General features: G+C 47.7%; 1 protein-coding gene across 6 annotated transcripts in view; it reads right to left on the bottom strand.

The window, feature by feature from the left end:
- COL23A1 (collagen type XXIII alpha 1 chain) overlaps positions 1 to 20,511 on the bottom strand; it is a 192,153-nt gene extending 171,642 nt beyond the window's left edge. For 5 of the 6 annotated variants that reach the window (XM_042790119.1, XM_042790121.1, XM_042790120.1 and 2 more), the window contains exons 1-2: positions 20,169 to 20,511; positions 16,042 to 16,111 (exon numbers count right to left, since the gene is read on the bottom strand). In XM_042790119.1, the coding sequence (XP_042646053.1) occupies positions 16,042 to 16,111; positions 20,169 to 20,384 (286 nt within the window). In that variant the 5' untranslated portion in view covers positions 20,385 to 20,511. The remainder of the gene's footprint in view (positions 1 to 16,041; positions 16,112 to 20,168) is intronic. The other variant, XM_042790122.1, reaches the window with a different exon arrangement.
- Positions 20,512 to 24,140: the final 3,629 nt, after the last annotated feature.

The following is a 24,140-nucleotide window of genomic DNA, read 5'->3' on the forward strand; positions in this document are numbered from 1 at the left end:
TCATATGCAAATCCATTTTGGGAGGGTGAGAAGACCATGAAGGAAATGACATGTCAAGATATATAAACTGGTAAGACAGACAAGTGAACCATAGAGGGCTCCTCCAATCAAAAATATCTGCAAAGAAACAACTTCAGCTTGCTATTCACAATTTAAGATGGATTATTTATAGATGAGAGCCAGAGTCACATGTGAACAGAAATTAAAGACTTAAATGATAACACATTAGCGATGTTCATACATCTAGGCTGATCCCTAGAAAAAGATGAAGACAGTGGGACATGTTCATCTCTGATGTATTTTTACCTAGATGAGCTGGAAGAAGCAGATTTTGGCTGCAGCTCTCCAGCTGATCAGAGCTGTGTGCGATGCTTGGCACTGGAAAGCTTCAGCTCAACCCCATTTTGTACCACTTATGGCTCTAACCAACAAAATCAGTTCGTGCTGCTTAAAAACAAAACAAAAAAAAACAACACAAAAAAAAAAAAAAAAAAATACAAACAAATGCTTTTTAAGGGGTGGGGAAGGGAAAAAAAATAATTAAAAAAAAAAAAAAAAAGAGGATGTCCAGATCTTTTAAAACTACTGGGAAGGACCCTTTCCCTGCAACAGTCCCACAGAGGTGTTCCAAACACAGACCTCCCGTTTTCCCTCCCTGGAAATGACAGCCCTGATTAGAACTTGGCTGCACAAACCCAGTGAAGCAAAACAAAAACATTTCACAGCCCACAGCATTCCTGGCTCCCTGTCAAAACGCTGGCAGTCGGGTGAGGGAAATGAAACCCTCCAGTCCTGGGCTGAACCTCCATCCCTTCATCTTCCTTCTTCCAGCTTTTGCACTTCAAGCTATCAGATAAGTACAAATTGCCTTTAACAGGCATTATGACTCCACATCTCAGGTGCTAACGGCTGTATCATCCACACACCCCGTCAGTGTGTCCTAATTTGAGTGGAAACAGCTTCAGTAAGTGGCCTTGATCAGAGGCTTCCCCCATCAGTCTCCCAGCTGAGATCTGTACTTCAGCCCGCCCCATTCATGAGCCTGTTCTTTACTCCTTGGTAAAGGCACAGCTCCAAGCAGCAGAGATTAATGGCTTAAACCCAGGGCCCCATTTGACATTAAGTCAGGCTGTTACTAACTTCTACCAAGCACTGAGGTTTAAGAGCAGAGAGTTTGGCACTAACCATGCCAAAGCTGGCACCCATTGGCAGCAACCTCTGTGTCCACCAGCCCCACCAACAGCCCCCATCTCACTCTTCATCAGCATGGATGAGCAGCAGAACAGCAATTAGCAGGCACTGCCCATCACATGCAGGATGCCTTCCCAGATTGTGGCTTGGTTTGGGTTTTTTGGGGGGCTTTCCCCCTCCCCTCTCCTTTGTGTTCTGTAACACCCACCCCAGACAATGTTTCCTTCATCCAAAAAGGTTTGTCTGACTCTACCCCACCCCAATATAGACACTCCACACACACACACAAAAAAAAAATGACCCCAACAACAACAAAAAAACACACCAACAGAACAACCCCCCCCCCACCAGAATCAGCAAGCACAATAGTGCAACCACATAACTAAGTTAGAAAGGTTGCCACAGACAGAAACTAAAACTAGTTAGTGTTATAAACTTTCTCTCCACTGCCTAGAAAACCTCTTTATCTCTAGGAGTCACCTTTTTGGGATTACAACCCAGCACTTTGCCATTCTTACACAAGCCCCACATTGCTGTTTCACCAGGGCCAACAGCCAGGCTCAGCCCCTGCTTCCCATTCCCACCAAGCCCTGACCTCTACTGAACAAAAGAGAAGCCTGGGATGGAGGGTTCAGGGAGCAGCCATCTCAAAGTTTCTTGACTACTCTGACACCTCTTCTTTGACAGACAAAACCAGCTGGGTTAGAAGTGGTGGCTCACAAGTGAAACCACTTGTTCAGGAAGGTGGGGGAATACACACAGGCTCTGCAGCTATTCCAGAGTAAAAGCAATACTTAATACAAGCAAAGCATTAAAAAAACCCTAATATCCAGGAAGGTGAAAACCCCTCAGAAGCATCCTGTGGTTTAACACCTTGAAGCTGGGCCATTTCACCCTTCTACTAAGGATTGCTCCTTAAGGTGCATATTTGTTAGACATTTCTTACGTTCACTAATTACAGCATGATCCGCAACAAGCCAACATCCAGCTCTAGAGGGGATGAGTTAAAACAGACTTCAGAATAACACACTTGTGCCCCCAGCCAGAACAAAAGCCCCCCGGGGCAACACAGCCCCTCCAGCAACAAAGAGGGCAGAGAGCCTTGCTACAGCCCCACACATCCAACATCAAAAATATAAAGGACTTCTCAAGACAGCACCCAGACTGCTTCAAAAGCTGCCCACAGTCCAGACCTTACATGAGCTCTTTCACACACATGCATATACATAAATATACACACACCTCTGCATTCCCGCCTGCTTGCAATGAGTTTCACTCCAGTACATCTTAATCCCTCTCATGTACTTTAAAAGGCAATGGGATTCAGATATTTTTAAGACGCTTGTACATAATTCTCATTCCTAGAATGAAAGGCAATCACAACCAACATCAGCACAAGCACACACTTCCATATTGTCCCTTTACTGCACCTTCCCAAGAACTGAAAAAACAGCAATTGCCACAAGACTCACCTCAGCCATGAAGAGCAGAGAATCACATCCCACCAGCCTAGAGCCCTCTCCGTGCTGCTGAAAAACCCACAAAACCTCAGTGGACCAACACGAGGCCTCAGAGGAGCTGAGCAAGCCCACACTTTGCCTGAGGAACCCCACAGACACACCTGGGATGAGGGAGGTGCATCAGGAGCTGCAGCTGTGCACAATTACCAGCAAAGCAGGTGACACCACCACTTCTTAACGAGCTGTGGGTGCAGGGAGAGAGCGCGCCCACCAAGCAATGCTTCCTACTGTAAGAAGGGGAACAGCCCTATTGCCTCTTCTGTTCCCTTCCCTGAGATATTCAGAGGAGGGAGAGATGCTCCTGATGGCCCTCCTGGCTCCTTGGGAAGAGGGGCAGCAGCTAGTTTTGGGGTTATTCTTGGGGGCGGGGGGGACATGGGAAAGGGATGAGAGAAGAAACTGTCAATCTAGGCTCAGTGTTACGGTTTTTGGCCTGCAGACAGTGCCTCTCAAGCTGCAGGGGAGGTGGGGAGGTCCTCACCCCAGCCCCTCCAGGGTCACCACCCCAGAGGTCACAGCCCCTTCCCAGGTTGGCAGTGGGTGCCGCTCTTCCTTTCACCATGAAAAAGGACCCTGAGCTATACAATAAAGAGAATAAATGTTACTTATTTCATAATTTTTTAAACATTCGGATTTTTTTTTATTGCTTTCAAAGCTTCAATATAAATAAGTTTTAAAGTCTACCACGTATTTTTTATTATTTTGCCCTGAGAAGAATGCTGCAAGGCGTTTAGGGGTCTGGGGACCATCAGAACAGCAGTTAAAGAATAAAACACTCCTTTGTGTGATGATGATACAAAATGGGGTTTTAGATCTTAAATGACACATCTTCAGTGTGTACATTTCTTTTCCATTGAGTGCATACAGTTTTACACCCAGGAAAAACCAAACATTTTCAGCATTTGGTGACAAAGGCCAAGCTCCTCAGGGCATCAGTGCCACTTCTGACATCACCAGTTCATTGCAGTGGCTCTGCACGGGATTCCTGCCAGTGACACTGGGCTGGTTCTATCGGGTGGCTGAAATTCAGGGTAGTAATGGCATACAGACAAGCGGCAGAGGTACAGCCATAGAGAATCCCCAGCTACAGCAGGCAAAGTGTTCAAAATTAAGTATCAAGTCAATTTTAAAGCAAAACAGTTCAACAGTCTGTTGGATTCAAGCAATACATAATTACCAGCTTAAACCAGGACAGAGCCACCTGCAATTACCAAAGACCAGAATAAAACCCAATAAAAGAGGATGGGCATTTATTTACCAAGGAGGAGGAACATGTTTATTACTCCCTGCTCTTCTGTTTTCACTGCATCTTGCTTTGCCACTGAACGAGCACTAAAGAGTATATACACATATATATGGGATTATTATGGGATAGGAAATATATATATATATATGAATATATAAAAAACCACCTTCCTTATAAACACCATCAGGGGAGGTCGGAAATGTCCGCTGACCTGATGGGGCAGGAGGGATGGAGAAGGGGTGCTTCCATCTTCAGATCCCCTTATAATTCAAAAAAGTGAGGTTTGGGGTTTTTTCTTGCTACATCTCAGGTCCCTACTTTAACAAAACACAGATTCCCCTTCTCTGCTTTGTGTGTGTGTGTGTACATGTGTAAAAGCAGAGAAGCCTGGCTTCTATCAAAGGCCGCAGTGTGCCTTTGTGTCACAATAACCAAGGTTTACCAACCCAGGGGGGTGATTGTGCCCCTGATCCTCCAGATACTCCAGACCTCGTGTGTCCGATCATCTCCAGCACAGCCGCCTGCCTCCGGCACCGGAGCACGACCGAGAGCCCAGGGATGCTGCGAGGCACTGATGCCCTCTGACCTTACGTCTGTGTGAAGAAATAGTTTAAAGAATGTGAGTCTTTTCACTCTGAAAATTAAATGGAGTTCCTTAAAGTCTGGCTTAATTCACATTAAAGCAACCCTCAAGGAGCTAAAATATAGTGCTTTTATCCTGATAGTCAGAAGTGGTCTGCATAAACTCCCAAATCAGAGTTGAACACCCCTTCTTGGGGAATTTAACCCCAATTTAACCTTTGGAATTAAAATAAGGCTTCTATAGAGTCCTGATCTACAAAATGCATAGATAAAAAAAATAAAAAAAAAAGAAAATGCAGCAGAAAATAAAAGCACATGTAACTTCTGGCCAGGGTCAGGGCATCTCTGCCTTTGCACCACACTCCACCATGAGATTGACATGTGCCCAGGATGAAGGCGAGGCAGACCCATAAGCAGCAGTCACCCCAATAACAAGGACAACCCCTGATTCAAGCCCTCCAGGACTGAGCTGGAAAAGCTGTGGTTTAGGATGCAAAGTTTAGAAGAAAAATTTAAAGAAGCAAATGAAAACAAGAAGTCCCTGCATCCGTGGCACGGATGAGCATCATCGCCCACACCAACAGCACACAACACACTACCAACAGCATGTTTCCCATCTAATGCCCCTCCAATAAATAACCAGCCATTTTCAGACAAGCTAACAGCAGCTGCCAGCAGCCAAAAAGACAGGCTTTCTCTTAAGAAATGGGACATCCTTTCCGTACAGCTCCCTATCAGGATCCAGTTTTGCCCTCAAGTCCCCCTGGGACGGCGCATTGACAGGGTCTCTGCACAACATGGTTGAACATATTTAAGTGTTTGCACAATAGGGACACAGAAGCATGATTGCTTGGTAGTAGTTGCTGCCAAAGCTTCCCAAAATATGAAGCAGTTCATATCAATACCAACTGTTCTCATCTTCCAGACAGATCTGCTGGGGGAAAAAAAAGAAGAAACAGAGAAATCTGTTCAACATCTCGTCCAAGTTCTTCAATTGCTCTTAGCAGTGAAGCAGCACAAACCTGCTCGATCCTCCTGCACCAAGCACACTGGAGTAGCACGAACAGGGACTGCTCAGAGACAGCACAAAACAGGGAGAAAACCCAGACAAAGTCAAGCCAGAGAGAAACATTTCCAGATGTATTGTACTGATAGACCTCATCTCTACTAGTGTTTTTTTTTAGAAGTCTGACACAAGTATACAGATGGTTGGGAACTCCATTGAACATATTTAATTTTTCTTGGTAAACACTTCCCTCTCCATGACATACTAGCTGGGAAGACGCCCAAGAGCTAGGGGTGTGAGGGGTAAAATTTTTATGTGGTGCACAAAGCTTGAGTTTAAGACGTCCACAAAGGGGCCACTGGCCTCCATGTGCTGCTTGTACAGCATGGTGGTGCTATGAAAAGCCAGAAGCAAAGGGAGAAACATGGGATTTCTTGCAAGTGCGTAGGAAACATCAGACATGGGCTGGAACCAAGTCCACCACAGGAATTGTCTTGACATAAATAGTCCCAGTCAACTTTTACCAAAGGGGACCTTCTGATGAACGAAGTCCCATGCCACTGGGGGTCTTGCCATGGGGTCATGCGGGGGTTAAAAAGTAATTTGTGTTACACAGCCATCCCCGGGTAAAGATTGGTTTTCTTGGCCTTCAGGACATGTCATGATTGCAATTTTTTTTAAAAACTAAACCATAAAAGTCAACTGCCATTCAGCAGAATCCAAGTTCTCTTCATGTCTTCAATAACTACATAAATACACCAAATTTAAAAGTGAGAAGCATGAACAACGGTTTCATATGCAACCAGTGCAGCCCCAAATCCCTACGCCAACCAAGATTTAGTACAGCCTGCATGTGAATGTGAGGTCTTTCATGAATACCTCCCCCAACTCCAAGTTGTAGAAAAAGGAGGACTTCTGGCACCAATTTAGCATTTAAGCCAGTGACAGGCTCCCTGGAGCCCCTCCGTGAGCCCCATGTCTGCACTCGATTTATCCTGTACGTGCAGTTTTTTCTCTTTCTTGCCCCACTAGGTCACATGAAAAAAAGCCAACGAGCACATACTGGGTAGGCAGGGGGACATTCAGGACCTGCCACCCCCTGCATGTCCAGCAGCTCTTTGCCTTGCTCGTACAAAAGGCTGCGAGCTCGATCCATCTGCCGCAGGGATGAAACCCAAGAAGCACATTGTATTTGCACAGGCTGCCAAATCCGAGTGTCCAGGAGTATCCTGGCACCAGCGATTCTTCTGCCACACAATAAAACAAAGACTGATAGTGACAAACGAAGAACAGGTGGAGGCTTAATTAGGTCACTAAACCACGTGAGTGCAACCTGCAAGGCGGCATTAACGCAAACGCTTGTGCCCACCATACTCGTGTTCGGGGTGGAAAGCCACAGCCTGCAGAGACGATCGCCTCCCCCCAGGGCTGGGTGCTGCGTACAAGGGGTGGGATTACCACAGGGTCATAGCTGGGAAATGACGAGAATTGTTGCCGCTTGGGTCCGATTTAGAAAAGCAGAAAGAAATCCAATCTTTTTACTCGGTCGAGTTGATCATGGCGGGACAGGTGCAATTAAAAAAAGATCCGCAGCTGAATCTGTCTCCTCCTGCTGCTTCTCCTGTCTGTGTGTCACCACGAGGACCCGTCACTCAGAGACTGGTGTACCTTGTGCACGTGCGTGGCGAGGTCGCTCCAACAGTCGGTTCCTGCACATCCAGCACCAACCCCAGCCAGGTACAGCCACCCCCACCCTTTGCCCCCCACCCAGCACCCCAGGGCCAAGGGACCCCGGGGCCACCACCGCAGCCGTGTTATCTCCAGACACCTCGCAACCGTGGATGGACAAACCCATAGCCAAATCCTCCACACTGGCTGCTTCTGAAATAGCTTTTCCAGTGATATCCTACAGCCAGGCTGGCTTCGTGAAAAAACGGAGGTGCAGGAGTACTCAGTGACACGGCTGCAGGAGAACTGCCACCTCTGAACACATCTGGGGACAAACCTGCTGGTGTCACACCACCTTCCCCTGGAGCAAGGTCTGGGGGCTCTGCATATCAGACATGGTAATTAAATAATTTCACTGCTGATCTAGATAGCCAGTTGCTGCAATAAAGGTAAACCCTGGTCCATGCTCAGGATTAAGAGTGGCAAGCACCAAGCTCAGTAGCTACTAAAGACTCTGACAAAAGTAGGATTTTCATGCTGTAAAATTCCCACTCACCCGGATTATTGCAGCTTCAGCTATGAAACCCTTCGGCAAGAGAAAATCCTGCCTCCTTCCTTCCCCACTGCTGGCTTAACTGAACAGCTCACTCAAGCCAACTTCCCAAGAAGTTCTGTTACACAAATGTTTAATGATCTAAACACATTTCTTCCCAAACTCTTTGGAGGTCTGACCCACTCCCATTCTTTGCCTTCACTGACTCCAAGCAGTTCCTGGAAGTTATTCAGCATAATTACAGGTTTTCCCCTTTAATCTCTTTGCATCTTCACAGCGAACTGTGACAAATGTTTTGAGAAAATAGACAAAAGTTTCCTGCTCTCGCTCTGCTTTTATGTCTGAAGTAACACCTGTAGCCTTAAGATGTTTGCCTTCTGTTTTGGGTTGGTAGAAGAGGGGCAAGAAAAAAGTAGAGCAATCCACGCTTGTGGCTGGCATGTGGATTCACACCCTTGTTCTCACAAGCCAGGCAAGCCACAGTTCTCAGTGAGCAACTGTTGCACCATCATTACTTCGTTAAAATCCTATTAGACTCTCAGCTACAGCCAACTATGGGTCTCACTCTCCAATTCACCTTCCTCCCTCCCATGAAAATACGATGGTCAAAGGATGAACAACTTTGGCAATGCTATTCGGGTGCTGGAGTTCAGAGGAATACTTTCCTTTAAGGAACCTCTATTTAACAAGAGCTGAAAGGGACTCTTTTGCCCAGATTTCTGTAAAATAACCCAAAAGCTACTGATAGATTTGCCCCATGGGGATTCATTCCAGCCTTTATCGGAGTGACACGAGTGATGGAGTTATATTCGGCTGCTTTAAAGTGCATTACATGTACTGCCCCTGCAACACTACAAATGACTGTGTCTTAGAGCAACATAACTGGAGCAAACAAGGAGCACCAAGGTAAGAGCAATGTTTCTGGTCTTTGAATGGCAAAACAGGAGATAACACCAAGTTTATGGATAGTCCGGGACTTCTCAAGTAGAAAGCCAAGAGCAGAGGTTGGTAGGACAGATGGGGCTGTTTGTCCAGCCTTTGCCTGGGCTGGCACTCCCCAAAAGAGGCCAGAGGGATGGTTATTTAACAGTTATCTGCTGAGGAATGAAGCAACACCCATCCAGGGCAGTGAGAGCAGAGGCATAACATTCCCTCTACTCTGCTTTGATTTTGACTACTCTTTTCTACACACTCCCAGCCACACGCGCAGGTGATTGTGCTTACTATGCAGCATGTATTTATTCAATGAGTCATAAAACATCAGCCTGGAACTTCTCGGTGGCAGAGAAATAAGGCAGCTCTTGCTTCAGGAATACATCGGTGGTAGCTGACTGCCCAAACCCCATTTCTGAGCTAAAACTTGCTTCTGTCAACACTGCATGAATGATAAGATCAACCTAAAGCATTCTGGATTTGAAACACATTCCCATCCTGTTACACCCAGGATAGACAGGAGACAACAGCACTACCAGCTCAATGAGATGGCATGGAGATACAGTAGGTACCACGCCAAGCACAGTCTATTTTCAATAATCAGCTCTGCAAAGCCATGCTGCTGCTCACGTGGGTGACATTAATCCATCACTTGAACAGGAAAGAGGAGGAAACCAACTGGAAGCTGATGGGAAACTCCCAGGTGAGTCAGCCCACAAACACTGAACCAACCTGCTTCAGAGCCTCCTCTCTGGACAGGCAGCACTGAAGGGGCTGGCAGCAAAAAATATCTGTGCCTAGATAAATGACTTCATATGTCGAGACAAAGATAAAGTTACACTGAGCCTCTCGCAGAGGATATGGTCATCAGGTTTATTTTTGTAGTTTTCATTACACTCAAAATAACTTTGGCAGACTTAGAAAAAATAAATTTTCAAAGCTTTCTCCCATTGATGTCACCAGTTTTAATTAATTTTTGCTGAAGTAGTCTAAAGATGAATGCTGCTGGGGAAGAGCTGGTTCCTGGTGTACTGCTCTGGGCCTCCGTGTTCAAACGCCAGAGCTGCACCAAACGCCACCCGGATAAATACTGCCACAGTCTCACTGGGAGATGGCTCTGGCCCATTTTCCTGCGCCAGTGGTTTTGAGCCCAGACTGTCTTGTAGCTCACACCTCTGACTGTGTCAGAGGCGCTGCCAGCTCTGGGAATAACACTGGTACCACGCTATTTCCTGCCTCAGAACGTCCTGGCCACATCCAGCATTTAATGTCACCTCAGTAGGACATTAAATGTCACTGCTGGCTGACAGAGCAGCTGATCTGCTAGGGTATTGTTTGGAGGGGTGTTGAGCAGAGGACGTGCCTTCCCTTGGATGCCAATGTGCTGGGGAGCTCAGTTTGAGAGCAAGTCCCCAAATTCCCAGACTCAAACCTCCCCTTTGCTGCACACCTGGCTGTCGCCTGCCGCTCCCTCCACCACCACGAGCTCCTCACAGGGATGCAGAGCAGTGCCAAAAGTGACTGTGCAATAGAGAAAAGCAAGCCAGTGTGACCAGAAGTCCCCCTGACACTGCCATGGCATATGTGGCTGCTGCAGCAGTGCTAGCAACCCCCTCCAGGCACATAACAACCAGCTGGGACACGAGAAATCATTCCTCTACTTTCAAGAGGGACTTTGGGCTCCTTCCCACTTGCCAGCTGGCACCCTGTGGCGCACAACCCATGCACGAGTCCTACGGCCGGCAGGAGATGTCAAACCAAGCAAGACTCCCTCTCCCCCATTTATTTCCATCTGTTGCAACCTCCTGACCCATAGGTTTCGATCAACGGAGAGTCCCGAAGCCACGAAACAACTCCCTAAGCAGAGCTTCAGGGCTCCCAAGGCTGAGATGGGCCCCCAGCACTCGAAGGCGGAGGGTGTCCGTGCCCACCCCAGGTAGCTCCCGGGAGAAGGCGGCTGGCGGCTCCCGCACATGTGGCACACAGACACGGCTCCAGATGTCCTCGGGGCCATCCACAGACATCCAAAAAGGGACAGCAGAACAGTCGCCAGGAAGGAGTTGATGGAAGGTAGCCAGCAGTGATTTCTATGCTCAGAGAGCATTCTTCCAAAAGCTGCTAAGATCTACGATCAGTTTGTATTTTTGAAGGGGCAAGATTTGAAAACATGTCAAACAGAAAGTGAGTACCTGCCACCATTTGTCAAAAGTCTTTCCCAGGCAGTTGTTCTTCACTATTTAAATGCTTTAATGCTCGGTTTCTGGCTCATTTTTTAAAATCCTGGCACAGGTTTGTCTGTGCAGGAGAGAATTCTGATTGTGTTTGTAAGTTTAGTGCAAAAAAATCCTGTTTATATTAATCCTGTAATTATAATGTCTGAACCTCCTGCAGGCCAAGAAAGTAAACCCTGCTGAAGCGAAGTGACTGGCAGGGTATGGGAAACCTAGGCAAGAAGGATTTAGAAAACATTTTAAAACTTGAAAATGTTGTAAAGCTCTTTGTCTGATTCTTAATCATAGAAATTACAAAAAAAGACTTAGTTTTAATGGTTTCAGTAGGCAGAAAAGTGTCTCTTGAGGTTACAGCAAGGAATAATTCAGATGTTTAAGATCAGTAGATGCAAAGGAACTCAGAAAAGCAGAGATCACCACTAATTTAAAAAATAAATACTTGCTTTTCTTTGATATTTTTCCATATCTATTTAAATATCCTGAAGGATTCATGACTCAGAAATGCAGCACTACAGACCCAGATACTGAAGATGTAAAAAGAAGGCAATGATATCTGCTATCACACAAGAGTGTGAAACAAAGAGCCGACATTACCAGAGCTCAGTGCATCCCATTTGGCCTGCTGGAAAACATCTGCCATTTGTCAGGACTACAAAGCAAGCAGAGCCCTCTCCTCCTTGATCTCCAGCAATTAGGGAAATTCTGTTGTGCTAATTACCTGGGGAGACAACGTGGGGAGAAGGCAGATAGCGAGTGACACTTGAAGACAACATTTACACCAGTAAAAATTAGGTAGATATTTCAAGTTGCTGGGAACCACAGAAAGTACGGTGCCAAACTTCCACAGCAAGCTGGAGAAAGCTGATCCCTGTGTATAAAGCTAGGGTAAGAAAAAAATAAAAATAAAAATAATAAAAAATTGTATAAATAATAATAAACACAGCAAGAGAACCTCTGGAGTTGCTGAGTCTGCAGAGGTAGGGAGGATTTTAAATGATCAGCTTCCCCACGTACACATGGTTTGAATTGCCGAGCAATGGAGCAATCCGCTGTCCTGCAGGCTGGAGTACCACTCCGCTCCTCCTGCTGCCAAGCCATTATTGGGAAATATTTGTCACATATTAACTGGAACATCAGATTACTACACTGAACATTTAACACTGTTTAGTAGTATATAAATACGTTCAAATGCATATGACACTGTCTCAGTGTGAATTCAAGATGAAGACAGGGATATGCATCATCCAGCAGCCGGGAAACTTGGAGTTAAGGCTCCGGAGGTACTGTTAAATAAAAAGGCACATGAAAACACAATGCATACGTTGAAATACACAGTGCAAGAGCAGCCAAAAGAGCTGGAGATTTTCACACACTCTGTCTGCAATATAGCGAGGACCAGCTGCTGGGCAGGGCATTTTCTGTGCACTGGGGCGTGTTTTAAGCGTTTTCTTACTGGATTTAAGAGGAAGCATTTGCTCTCAGGCTCTAGCACGGTGCATGTAGCACCTCCAGCACTTGAGGGACCTTCTCACAGACCCTGAAGACTTCTTGAATGACAAATACTGTATTTAATGAGAGCCTTTTGCACCTCAGGTTTCAAAAGACTGTGCTTAAAAATACAGGGGGGGAAAATAAAAGACTCCTTAAAAAAAAAAAAGTAGAAAGGCAGCCAGAGGCCACACAACTGAAAAACAAAGTGTTTGCAAGTGTGAAGTTTTAGTCTTGCTTTCAACCTACCTCCAAGTGCTCATCAGCTGAAGGCTGTCCAAAATGCCATATAAACAAGTGTTCCTGCACCTGCTGGACTTTATCTTGCACTGAAGGCTGTGTGAGGATCCCACCAGAGAAAGAGGTTGAACATAAGGGGGATTAGGGGCCTCTCTACAAAATATTGCAGGCCCGGCTTGGGGAATGACAATAATAAAAATATTGAGCTGCTGTTTCACAGCGAGCCAACATATGGGGACAGCCTGTCCTGGGCCTGCCCGGTGCCAGCAGCACGCAACCGCTGCAGCCCCGTCCCACATAGCTGGAGGGGCCAAAAGGCCGCGTCCTCGCCGGAGCAGGGTCACCAACCTACCCCGTCACGGCACTTCAGAGCCTGACCCACACATGGTCCAGCTGCCCCCAACCCCCAAGGACGCTTTCCTCTCCCTCAGCCACAGAACTGTCCAAACCACGAAGGAACCGAAGTAACACGAAGTTGTTGTCATCATCTCCCCCATCACTTTGGTTGAGTAAATGAAGCAAAACAACTCAACAACTCAAAGCAGCACACAGATGCTGAGAACAACTACGGCGACACCTTTTTGCAGCATCCCCAGTGTCAGATCCAGAGCAACAATTTTTTAAGCTTTTAAAAAAAAAAATATTATTTTTCTTGGCAATTGGGATGTCTCCGTGGCCCTGGCGAAATGGCTGGGCCCCCCCTGCCCGCCACCACTCTTTGGCCGGCTCCACAGCAGCTCTCCACAGCCCTGCCTGCCCCCAAAAGCCCCAAGTGTTCCATTTAGAAGTCAATGTTGTTTTATAATGACCCACTTGAGCCCTATAGCTAAATAGGTGATTTAATGCAGAGCACAAAGAACAAAATGGGTCAGTTTGGGGGGATTTTTTGTGGGTGGGTGGGGTTTGGAGGGAATATTTGGGGAAGGGGTGGTATTTGTTTTGCTTGTGTGTTTTACAAACACTGATTTAGGGCTTTGCTGTAGTCAAAATAACTTGAGTCCCATTTAACTTTTAAGTGGATCATAGTCATCTTGTCCCAAACTGCCTTAAAGGTGTAGCAAGTCCATTTTATCAAATTATCAAATTTTAGCCGTCCCCTAAAAACAACCCCTACTTCCTCAAGCTCCCAGTAAAACCTAAATTGACTCACTTCAAGGAAAAAAGGGTCTTGTTTAACACAAGCCCAACTCACAAGGCAAGCTCAGACAGTTTGCTCTGGCCACTGCCTGTGGATCTGCAAGTCCCCCTTTGCCCAAAGAGCCCCCAAGGGAGGGACCACACTGGCTTCTTGATGCAGACACCACCATCCTCGACAGCTCTTTGCTGGGTTTGCTTTAATTCCAGCGATAAGGAAGTCTGCTTAAGCTTAGCAGGCTTTCTGGGGGAGGAAAGCCCCCCAGCCCAGGCATTTAGGATACCCACCAGCTTCCAGCTTCCCCTGGGAACGCCAGCCATGCTCCCTGCCTCCTCCTGCCTATGGGCAGGGCTGGCAGGATCTCTCCATCTCCCCATCCCTTCCATGGGGGGGGGGCATTTTCTTTTCCCCAGGGGATTTTTTTTGGTGAGTGGAGGAGAATTGAAGCTTAGCTGTTAGTTTGCAACCTGGCATAGCTCTGCAGCAAATGTCAGCGAAGGCCACAAGCTTTCAGGATGTTTCCGGACCAAACTTTTTAACTACAAACCAGAAGGCAATTCAGCCTTCTTTGGGAGAAAGAGGGAAAAAAAAAAAAAAAAAAAAAAAAAAAAGAAACACATATAAAGATCCCTTTGATTTACTCAAAAATAGCTGAAAGGCTTCACGACAGCTCGGCAGCACATCCTCGCCTTAGCACAGTGCTCAGCTCCCCAACGGTGGTAGCCAGGAGCAGCCACCAATGCCATAACATGTCCTACCCACCAGGAAATCACTTTTCCTTCCTTCAGCTCACAAATTACTTTGACATTCATTACTAATGACTGTAACAAGTATTTCAGCAACACGTGGGAAAATCTTCCCCCTCCTTTCTCCCCCCCCATCTCTCAAAGGCAGCAACCAGCAAACCCACTGACCCGGAACAGAATTGGGACTCTCCTGGTCACAAAAGAGCCTCTTCAATCCCAATTGCTTTCTGCAGAGCAAGGGAAAAGCCTCTCGACCACTTCAAGTGCACCAGTAGTGCCCCGGTTGCACAGACCAGAGCAAGATGCAGCCCACAGAGCCCCGTGAGGCTGACGAACTTGGTTGGGTCTGTGCATCAGAAGGGAGAAAATTAATTTGACCACCAGTGTCCAAAGAGCTGAAAATAAGCATGATTTGTGTCTCAGCTGATAGGGTTTGGTTACAGGCAGCGAGGCATACAGGATGCCTGTAGGAGCCTTCCAGTAAAAAAACGGCGAGTACAACTGCAGCAGCACATTTTAAAGCATGGTTACTGAAATGTTTCTGAGGTTATTACATATAATCTTATGGAGAAAAACTCCATCTTTTTCATCCTATGAGTATGGACTAATGCTGTGTGTTCTGGCAGGATTCATATCCAGGATGGCAGGAAAAATTGAGACTGCTCATTTGGCTATTATGCGTCTACATATAGCACTTAAGGGAGTATTTTTGTCTTTAAACCCAGAATTGAACTATTGGCTGCTTGCAAGGCTTTGTAACACGCCTGTGCACTCTCCCCCATCAAAGCACTGCACATCTTTCACCCATCTTCGCTACTTATGTGAAAAGGAAAAAAAAAAAAAAGAAAAAAAAAAAGAAAAGGCTTGAAGTGCCTCAGCCCAAAGTCATTCATGCCGTTCAGTATGACAGCAGAGCACTTCATGGAGCGTTTCTGTAAATGAGATTCCTTCACAAACTAATCTAAGCTGCTTATTGTTTCCAAGGAGCATGCACTTCCACAGCAGAACAGGAAGTTTTGACAGTTTAAGAAGTTCATTAAACTCTGGGAGGAAATTTAAACAATCAGTGACAGCTTTCATACAGCAAGGCAGTGCCGGAGAAGTTGCTACCCTCCTAAAAGGCAGAGAGGCTGCAGCTTTTAATTATCACACTTGCATTAAGCCCCAGTGATTTTCTACTACTTCTAAATTGTTTTGGCCCAACACCCAGGGCTCACAACCGAGTAAAGCTATTCACTCTTTTATTCTTATAGCCAAACATCGCTTTTGTCCAAACCTCAAACTCCTTTATCTGTAACCAGGCCAAAGCAAGGCAATGGAAGAAGTTAACAGTCTCAAGCACAACAGAGTGCTTCAGCTTGGAAAAAAACACTTCTTAACGCATTTTCCTTGATACAGAGGAGTATATAAAATAGGAGAGGAGCAGCTCAGTGGCGTTGGTCCAGCGAGCAGGCAGCTCCCGGGCTGTCTGGCGTTGGCCGTGCCGCTGCGATTGCACCTACCTGGGGGGCACATGCAGTCTGACGGAGCCTCTCTCACCGTCCGCAGCTTTGCTAGTCCTTCACCCAGTTTCTGTTTGGAGGAGGAATAAAAATAGCCATTTAGAGAACACATTACCTCTAACTGCGGACTGCATGTGCATGCCAACAGCCAAACCACCCAACACGCTTCCGTCTAGTGAGAGGTCATAGTTTCATCTCCTTCCGTTCAGCCTCTCTGGATAATCCCCCATGCTATAGTAGCTCACAAAATACGAAATGTTTCTTAGCAAACAGCCAGTCGACAACCCTTGCACGGGGCAGGCAGGGATTCCTTCTCCACATCCCCAAAGTCCCTGGAGCTGAGCACCATGGGCTGGGCTCATCCTGAGCAGTTATTACAAGTCAGTTGTTACAAGTCAGCAGTTATTACACTGTGTTCAGGTGTCAGCATCGCCCCGGCAGCCCCACACCGGCCCCGCCAGTGGGGCAAACGCCCGGGGGAAAGCCCCACTGCAGCCCACAACAAAGCTGGAGTTTACACAGCAGGGGGATATTTGCACAACAGATGTGACCTGATTTGGCTGATTTTGGACTTAAAATTCATGCTACGTGGAGTATTGCAGGTTTCTTTAGGAGAGGGATGAGGAGGTGAAGGACAGTGGGGTGGGCACTGCCAGTGAGACCCGGCTGCTCATCCACCCTCAGGTCCTCCCAAAGCCCAGTGTTTCCATCTCCAGGGTGAAAAACTTACCAGCGGGTCAACTAGAACACGTTAACAAATCACAAAACTAAAGCAATGTCTACGTGGCATATTGCAGGCAGATGTGAGCGCACTCTGCCTGCTCTCAAAGCCAACCAAAATGTTCGTGCCTGCATTTAGGACACTGCCAAGCCCAAGTTAATAAGCCCTGATGACAGGTAAGTTGTATTAGCTCAAGCATAGCGTGTCGTGGCTGGGGCAGCCCAGCAAGGGTGGGAACATCTCCACCCACAATTGTTGCTCTCAGTCCTCCAGGAATGCCCTCCCTGTCTCACCTAAACTATTATCAAGAGAGAAACCAATAATCTGATAACTGGAGTCCCCACATTTCAAAGAGAAAATTCAAAGTACTTCCTGAATTCAGGGTATTCAGACTTCAGTTTTATACAGCTGATGACCCAGTCTCTGTTCAAATATTTGAACACTGTAGACTATTCAAGAATTAAGCTACCTGTGAATGAGGTTATTTTCCTTTTATTCTGGGGATTAAGTAGTTTTTTCTGTTGTTGAAACCCTATGCATTCCTCTCTAGCTGCTTGGATGTGATGCGAAGAGGTCCTGAAAGTATCAACATGGTTTCATAGCACCTGACAGAGAAGTTGTCCTAAGGGAAATATAAATACCAGAGTGATGCAGCTGCCTTCTGCAAAACATATGCTTTCCTTGAGAAAAAGTGGCAGGAAAGTATCTGAAGGGACTTTCCTGACAGCCACTTGCAATCTAAATGTTAGAAAGTCACTCAATTTTTAGCTGTTTATTTTTAAAGCAATTTGGATGATGAAGATGCTCGAGGAAATTAAAATAAAATAAGCTCTTCCATCCTCTTAGTTCAGCAGGCATCACTGGGAATAGCAGAGGAGATCTGAATCCTGGAGCGAGTCCTCTGTTCTCCCACTGAATTGTTCTTGTCATGAAACTGATTAATCGGGACACTCTCTGCCTGCCGCAGACAATAAATCCTTTGTGAACAAAATGGTCCAGCTTTGTTTACAACAACTGGATGCTTCTATAATCCCCCCGTTAACATTTTCCCTCTGGTATGAAAACTACACGCTTCAAATTGGGGGGTTTGACGTAGAGCAAGTAGAGATGCTGCCGCGCTCAGACCAAGCTGTTATAAATGTTTGTGAGGGCATCAGAGCAGGACCCTGCAGCACGTCCCGCTGAGGGAACAGCCAAGGCAAGGGCAAGGTCCCGCCATACTAAAAATCAGCAATTTCTCCTAAGTCAGACGGATGCCTGTCACAGGGCCAGAAACTAAATCCTAGTTGTCCAAATTGGCTTTCATTGCCTTAACTACACACTCACCCTGCCTTTATTATTTCCTATCCTCTTTTACTTGCCAAACATTTAAACAACAGTAAAAGGAACAGAGCCAGCTTGTTGGTGTTGTATTTGCTGCTCTTTATAGGCAGCTCTGCCGTAAATTACACCAGCAAACCCCCTGGATTGGTACATGGAGTAATGCATTTTGGGCAGCGACAGAGAACAAAGTATGCACAGGGTCATGCACAGGGAGCGTATGGAGCTTTGGTTTCACTTCTGAAATATTGTGGTAAACTTCAAAGGAGGACCAACCCAGAATTTTAACAAAAAAAAACTGACCCCAGGCATCAGTTGATGTTCATGATGATGGAAATACTCTCTCACTCTCCAGAAACTCTCAAGCACAGAAAGGACAGAAGTTGCCCGACAAGCAAGTGGTCTTATGTAATGGAGTTTGGTCAAGAAAGAGACACTTTCTGAAACCTTAACGTAAATAAATAAGTTCATTTAAAATTACTATTAATAGATATCACAATCACTACCATGCATTCCTTAAATCTGTTACTCGTTTCAAAATTTGCTTTCAGTATTGACCAAAGTTTGGTCATACTAAACGTTTCAACAAGCTCACTCTTGCATTAGAGACACAATTATGTGGTTTTGCCTTATTTTCCCCTGTACAATCTCCATCTGAGCATTCCCAGTACAAAACAAGCTTTCCACACTTAACTAAATCTCAGCAAGAGGTTGCACATGATCTTAGGCAGTGCCACAGAAGCCATTCCCATTGCTAAGCACATTTATTGGAGTAATTGGAACAGAACCACTGCCACGACTGGCAGGCTAATTCCTGCCTGGAGAAAAGACATTAACTAGATTTTGTGATTACGCCTCGCAGGCACCCCTCTGGTCTGGTATTCAGGGTTTTCACCAAAAAATATTTTTTAACATTTCCCTTTTATCGAGGCACGTCAATGCAACCCAGTTTCCAGGAGAACGGCCACGCTGCGGCGGTGCCAGCGGAATCCTCGCCGTAACTCCGATGCGGACACGCAGCACGAGGAACTGTCTCACCGTCCCCCCCAGCGCTGCCTCCATCCCCCCTCGTGTCCCCGGGGCTGCTCACGGCTGGAAGGCACCGCACACAATGACATTTGTGCACGCTTGGGGCTTCGTGGCTGTAACGATTTTAATGCAGCACCGTGGTTTTGCACCCCAGTCAGGCCATTAATAAAATCCCAGTGTAAAACCTTCCCCAGATGTCAGAATCGATCACTCAGGAGCGTCCTGCAGCAGCCCCGTAAGCCCAGTTGAATCTTGCTGCACTTTATTATTTACACAAATCCAGCAAACCAACTGTGGGACCTTCAAGTGTCTCCTATGAGTGATGGGAGCCCTCCTCACCCTCCTTGCCTGTAAAAAGCCCCAAACCTAACCACCAGAGTCTGGGGAAGAAATATAACCCTGGTATCAAGTGTAACTTCTCCCAGAGATTCGGTTTAGCTGTGGAGAAGAGCATCAGTGTGGATAATTGTTCTCCAAGTAGGACAAATCTTTCAGCATAGAAATCTTGACTGAATAATTTCAGAAACCCCTGGCATTGAAAGCAAAGTAACTAGTTGCTAGTCTTCTCTACTCACCATAAATCAGTTCAGCACTGCTGGACCACACGATACTCCGTGATAGTCCAGATAACAGGGATCATGTTCATAAATTTATAACAGGGAAATTATCGTCCATTACATCCAGAGATAAATAGTATTTAAGTACTCGGATTACCTTTGCCAGTGAATAGAGCGAGGGAAAAAGCCGCGTGTTCGCAAGGACCAGACTGCTCGCCTTTCCACCTGGGGCATTTTCTCTTCTAAATCAGCCGGGCTCTGCCGCGCCTCGCCCCACAGCCCGCCCCGCGGGAGCGGGAAGAGTTCGCAAGCGCCGCAAATCGAAAAGCACAGCAAAAAGGGGGCAAGTTTGGGGAAAAGGGAGGAAGTTTTTCCAGAGGGGCAGAGGAGCCGGTGACAGAAGGAGCGGGGCCGAAGCGCCCTCCCCAGAGTCCTCGCTCCGCTGCCGCCGGTCCTGCGCGCCCCCCCTACCCCCCTCCGTGGGCCGCCCCGCCACTCACCTCGCGGAAGAGCTGCTCCACGCGTGGCTGCAGCGCGTCCAGCAGCGGCCCGGGGCCGGCGGAGCCCCGCTCCTCCAGCGCGGCCAGCCGGCCCTGCAGCTCGGCCGTCTTGGCGCCCAGCAGCAGGCAGACGGCCACGGCGGTCAGCGAGAGGAGCAGGCAGAGCGCGGAGGTGGCGGTGCCCGCCGCCGCGCCGGCTCCGCTGCCCGCGCTCATCGCGCCGAGCTCCGCGCCGCTCCGCGGGGTCCCCCTCGCCTGCCGCCCGCCTCCCCCCGGCGGCGCATCCAGCGCCCGCCCTGTGCGCTGCGCGCCCCGCCGCGGAAGTGGGGCCGGCAGCTGCGGAGCGGCCGCTCTCCTCCGTTCGCCCCGCCAGCCCGGGTCTTAAACGGAGGAAGCGGGGAAGGGGGGTGGGGGGGTGGGGTGGCGGCTCCCCCCGCCACCTCCCCCGCGCTGGGGATGGGGGGGATGCTCCGAACGCGGGCCCGCCGCCCCCCCCCCCCCCCCCCCCATGGAGGGGGGGGGGGGGGGATTACGCGGAGCAGATCCCACCCCCCACTGCCCGCCCTCCCCCCCAACCCCCCCTTTTCCCGGGGTCCCGGCGGTGCCCCGGGGCGGCCCCGGGCGGTGCGGGGCTGAGCGAGAGGCGCCGCGGGGCGCGGGGAGCTCCGAAAAGGCGGGCGGCAGCCGCGCAGGGAAGCGCCGAGGCGGTGGCGGCCGCGGGCGCGGAGCGGGCGCCCTCCAGCGGGACCGGGGCCGGGGGGCAGGGGTCGGTCCCGGTCCCCCCCAACCGGGGCAGCGGAGACCCGGCTGCGGCCGCGCTCCCCGGGGCTCGGCGTGGGAACCGCGCTCTCCTCGCACAACCCGTAAGATCGCACCCGTAGGGGTTTTTGTTCTTGCCGTGCTACAGCCCCTCTCGGGACTGTGACCTGCTTTAGGGACGAGGCCGTTTCTGCCAAAGCCAGCGATCTTCCACCGTTGGTTGTGAGACACTGCTTTTATCACGGTCAGGTGCCCCGTCTGATTGAGGGAGCCTTTGAGTGAGAGGAACTATGTGCAGACAGAAGCACTAAGTACCCCCAGACTTTGCCAAACATCCTTGCCTTTTCCTCGCTGTTACAGACTGCATCACATCAACTCTTAACGCACCTATAAAACATCCTCAGATATCTTAATGCCTGCCTAGACTCTAAGCACATAGTACACAAACGTACTCTGCCTCCTGGCCACTGACCCTGCCCTTCTAGGAGTAATTCTTACGTCTAGAATAGATGAGTGAAGCCCAGGACAGAGGTGGAAAATGCTACCAGGAGCAGTGTCAGTACAGGTGTTAACAAAACACACGGACAAAGCTAGACTGCCACGCTGGGTATACACACTGCTTTTTTGTAGCCACTATTTCCAAATGAGTTTGCTGGACAACTCTCACAACACTTTCCTGCTCTCCTTCACAGACCTGAATATACAAAGAAAACTCCAGGTTTTTGTAAGCAACCTCTTCCTTACCTTCTCCCCCTCTCCTTTCTACAAGACTTTGTGTACAAGCTCTAGGAGACCAATTGCAGGCGCACAGTACCAGAACGGTGGGGGGAGCTTCTAGGGTGCAAAGCACCTTGTCTAAAAACACACGGAGAGGACCCCGAGCCCTCCTTACAACCCAGATGCACAGGACAGAAGGAAGGACCCATTGCCACTGTGGCAGCTGAGCCCCCTGCCCCAAAACTCCCAACCCCCTTTCCTGTGAAGTTGAAGCCCCAGCTCAACTCTTCCCCCACCCTGCTCAGCTTCTGAAGTTCTGGATCTCGTATGCTCCGTGCACTTGAGACAGCTTTATTTTGCCCTATCATCCATGTTTAGTTAAAATGTACAACTGAGCTGTTCTAGAAACACAGACCCTTGGTCTGCCCAGCTGAACCATGCACAGATTTATAGCCTATATTTTTAAGGTACAACAGCTAAAAATCTGAAGTGCAGAGAAAGAAGAGAATGACTTACAGTCATTTACCAGCAGCTACAGGCAGCTAGCATTAGCTTGATCCAAACACATAAAGATGCCAAACCACCCTGCTTACATGTATGTACTAATGTGTGTAAGACAGTGTGGGATTCACGTGTGCAAAAATCTGTTCCCTGGTGAAGACCAAAGCCCTGAGGGCAGCCCTGGGCAGAGGTGGACTCAGAGACACTGAAGACAGAGCCCCTGGCCCCCGCTCCTGCCAGCGGCACTGGGGAGCCCGGGGATGTTGGACACGTGCTGCTTCAAACTACAACTTCTTTTATACATGCAGGGAGGCCTGCAAAACTACTCGGCAACCCCCTGCAGATGCCATATTAACCTTCATAGTGCATTTTCTTTTCTTTTTACTGGGAGAAGGAAAGTGAATTTAAACAGGCTTTTAAATACATGTATTTTTTTTTTCCCCTAGCATATATCTCCTTTAGCAAGTACAATGTATTTTAGTAACTACATTAACAAAGGCTAACGTACTCCTTAAGCAAGAGTACACAATCTTCCCCTAATTTTGATAGTACTGTTTTATATAGTTACAGCAGCACATAAACTTTTTTCCCATCTGCCTTTGATTTGCATTGCTTAGCTGACACACCCAGCCAAGCCCTTGCTTTGCCTCTGAAGGTGTGGGATGAAAGTACCATGGGGAGAAGCAAGGGAAGGAATTCACTCCCATCCTCCTCGGTCCTACCAAGTGGACCTGGATGGCACGGACTGTTACACCTCCTGTCATGCAGAGAAGAAACAATGATGTGACCATCACCATGCCAGGAAAGGGGGTGGCTATTATGAGATCTAATCAAGCACAGGAGGTGGCACTGGTGACAGAAGATAAGCTTTCAAAGCCTGTCCCAGCTATACTCTATCCCCCGGCCAGAGATATGCACGTCTAGAGCCTCTTGCAAATGAAGCCTCCTCCACATCAGTGGAACAAGGACATCAGTTTAAAAATCTTCCTGTGCATTAGGACTTACTCAGCAAGCACAAAACCTGCAGCCAGGCTCCCGTGGAGCTGAAACAATTTACCGTTTCCTTCCTTAAGGCATGCATGGTAAAGTCAGGACTGAAATAAATGGCCAAAACTTGCTTATTGCATCTACACTGACAGAGAGCCTGAATGAACCCCCCCATGGAAGCTTCCCTTCCTCCCACTCAGCAAACCACCCGCTGTGTCAAACAGATTAAGAGCACAGTGAACAAGAGCAAGGAAACATCAACTTAAACATGGAAGAGCAAAAACTAAAGTGCATTAAAAGCAGTGCCATTTTCTTCTCAGCTCAGCACCAGAGTTCAGGAGTCACGACGGAGAACCTGTCCTCCTCCTTCCTACCTCAGTCTGATGACAGCGTTTCTCAGGTGCCAAGGCTACTTATCAGTAATTAGAGCTCAAGCTCCACAGAAATAGGTATTTGAAGACTTCAGAATTATCCTGTTACTATTGCAAGAGAAGGGCTTAAATATGCCACAGTTCTGTGGCATACAGTATTTCTCTGCATTTGTCTCCAGAGGCAGTACAATCCTTCCGAAAGTTATCATGAAAATCCTTATCTTCAATGAATCAAAACAGTATCAAAACCATGAAACGTTACTTTTCAGACCTTACAAAAAAATTACCTATACTTCACGCTGAAGCATGAGACAAGTTTCCAGAGACTAATTACCCAGCCAGAGCACAATGCATGCCGTTTAATAGAGAACCTGGGAAAAAAGGTGACTCACAAGAGATACTTACTTAGAATACTCAATGTCTTCAACCATGTTTCAGAATGCTATCACAAAGTACTAGACAGCATGATTGGGTAGCCTTAGCCCTTCAAATCTTTTCTTTATGACTAATAAAAGGAAGTCAGTTGAAAACAATGTTTTCAAAACTCATTCAGCTAGCCCACAGCCTCCTCACCTTATGTCAATGCTTAACTAGCCCCATCTGCAAAAGCAGAGGTACAGTTTCAAAGAGAAAACAA

This window comes from Tyto alba, unplaced genomic scaffold, assembly GCF_018691265.1.
Source record: "Tyto alba isolate M040663 unplaced genomic scaffold, T.alba_DEE_v4.0 Super-Scaffold_17, whole genome shotgun sequence".
Classification (NCBI taxonomy): Eukaryota; Metazoa; Chordata; class Aves; order Strigiformes; family Tytonidae; genus Tyto; species Tyto alba.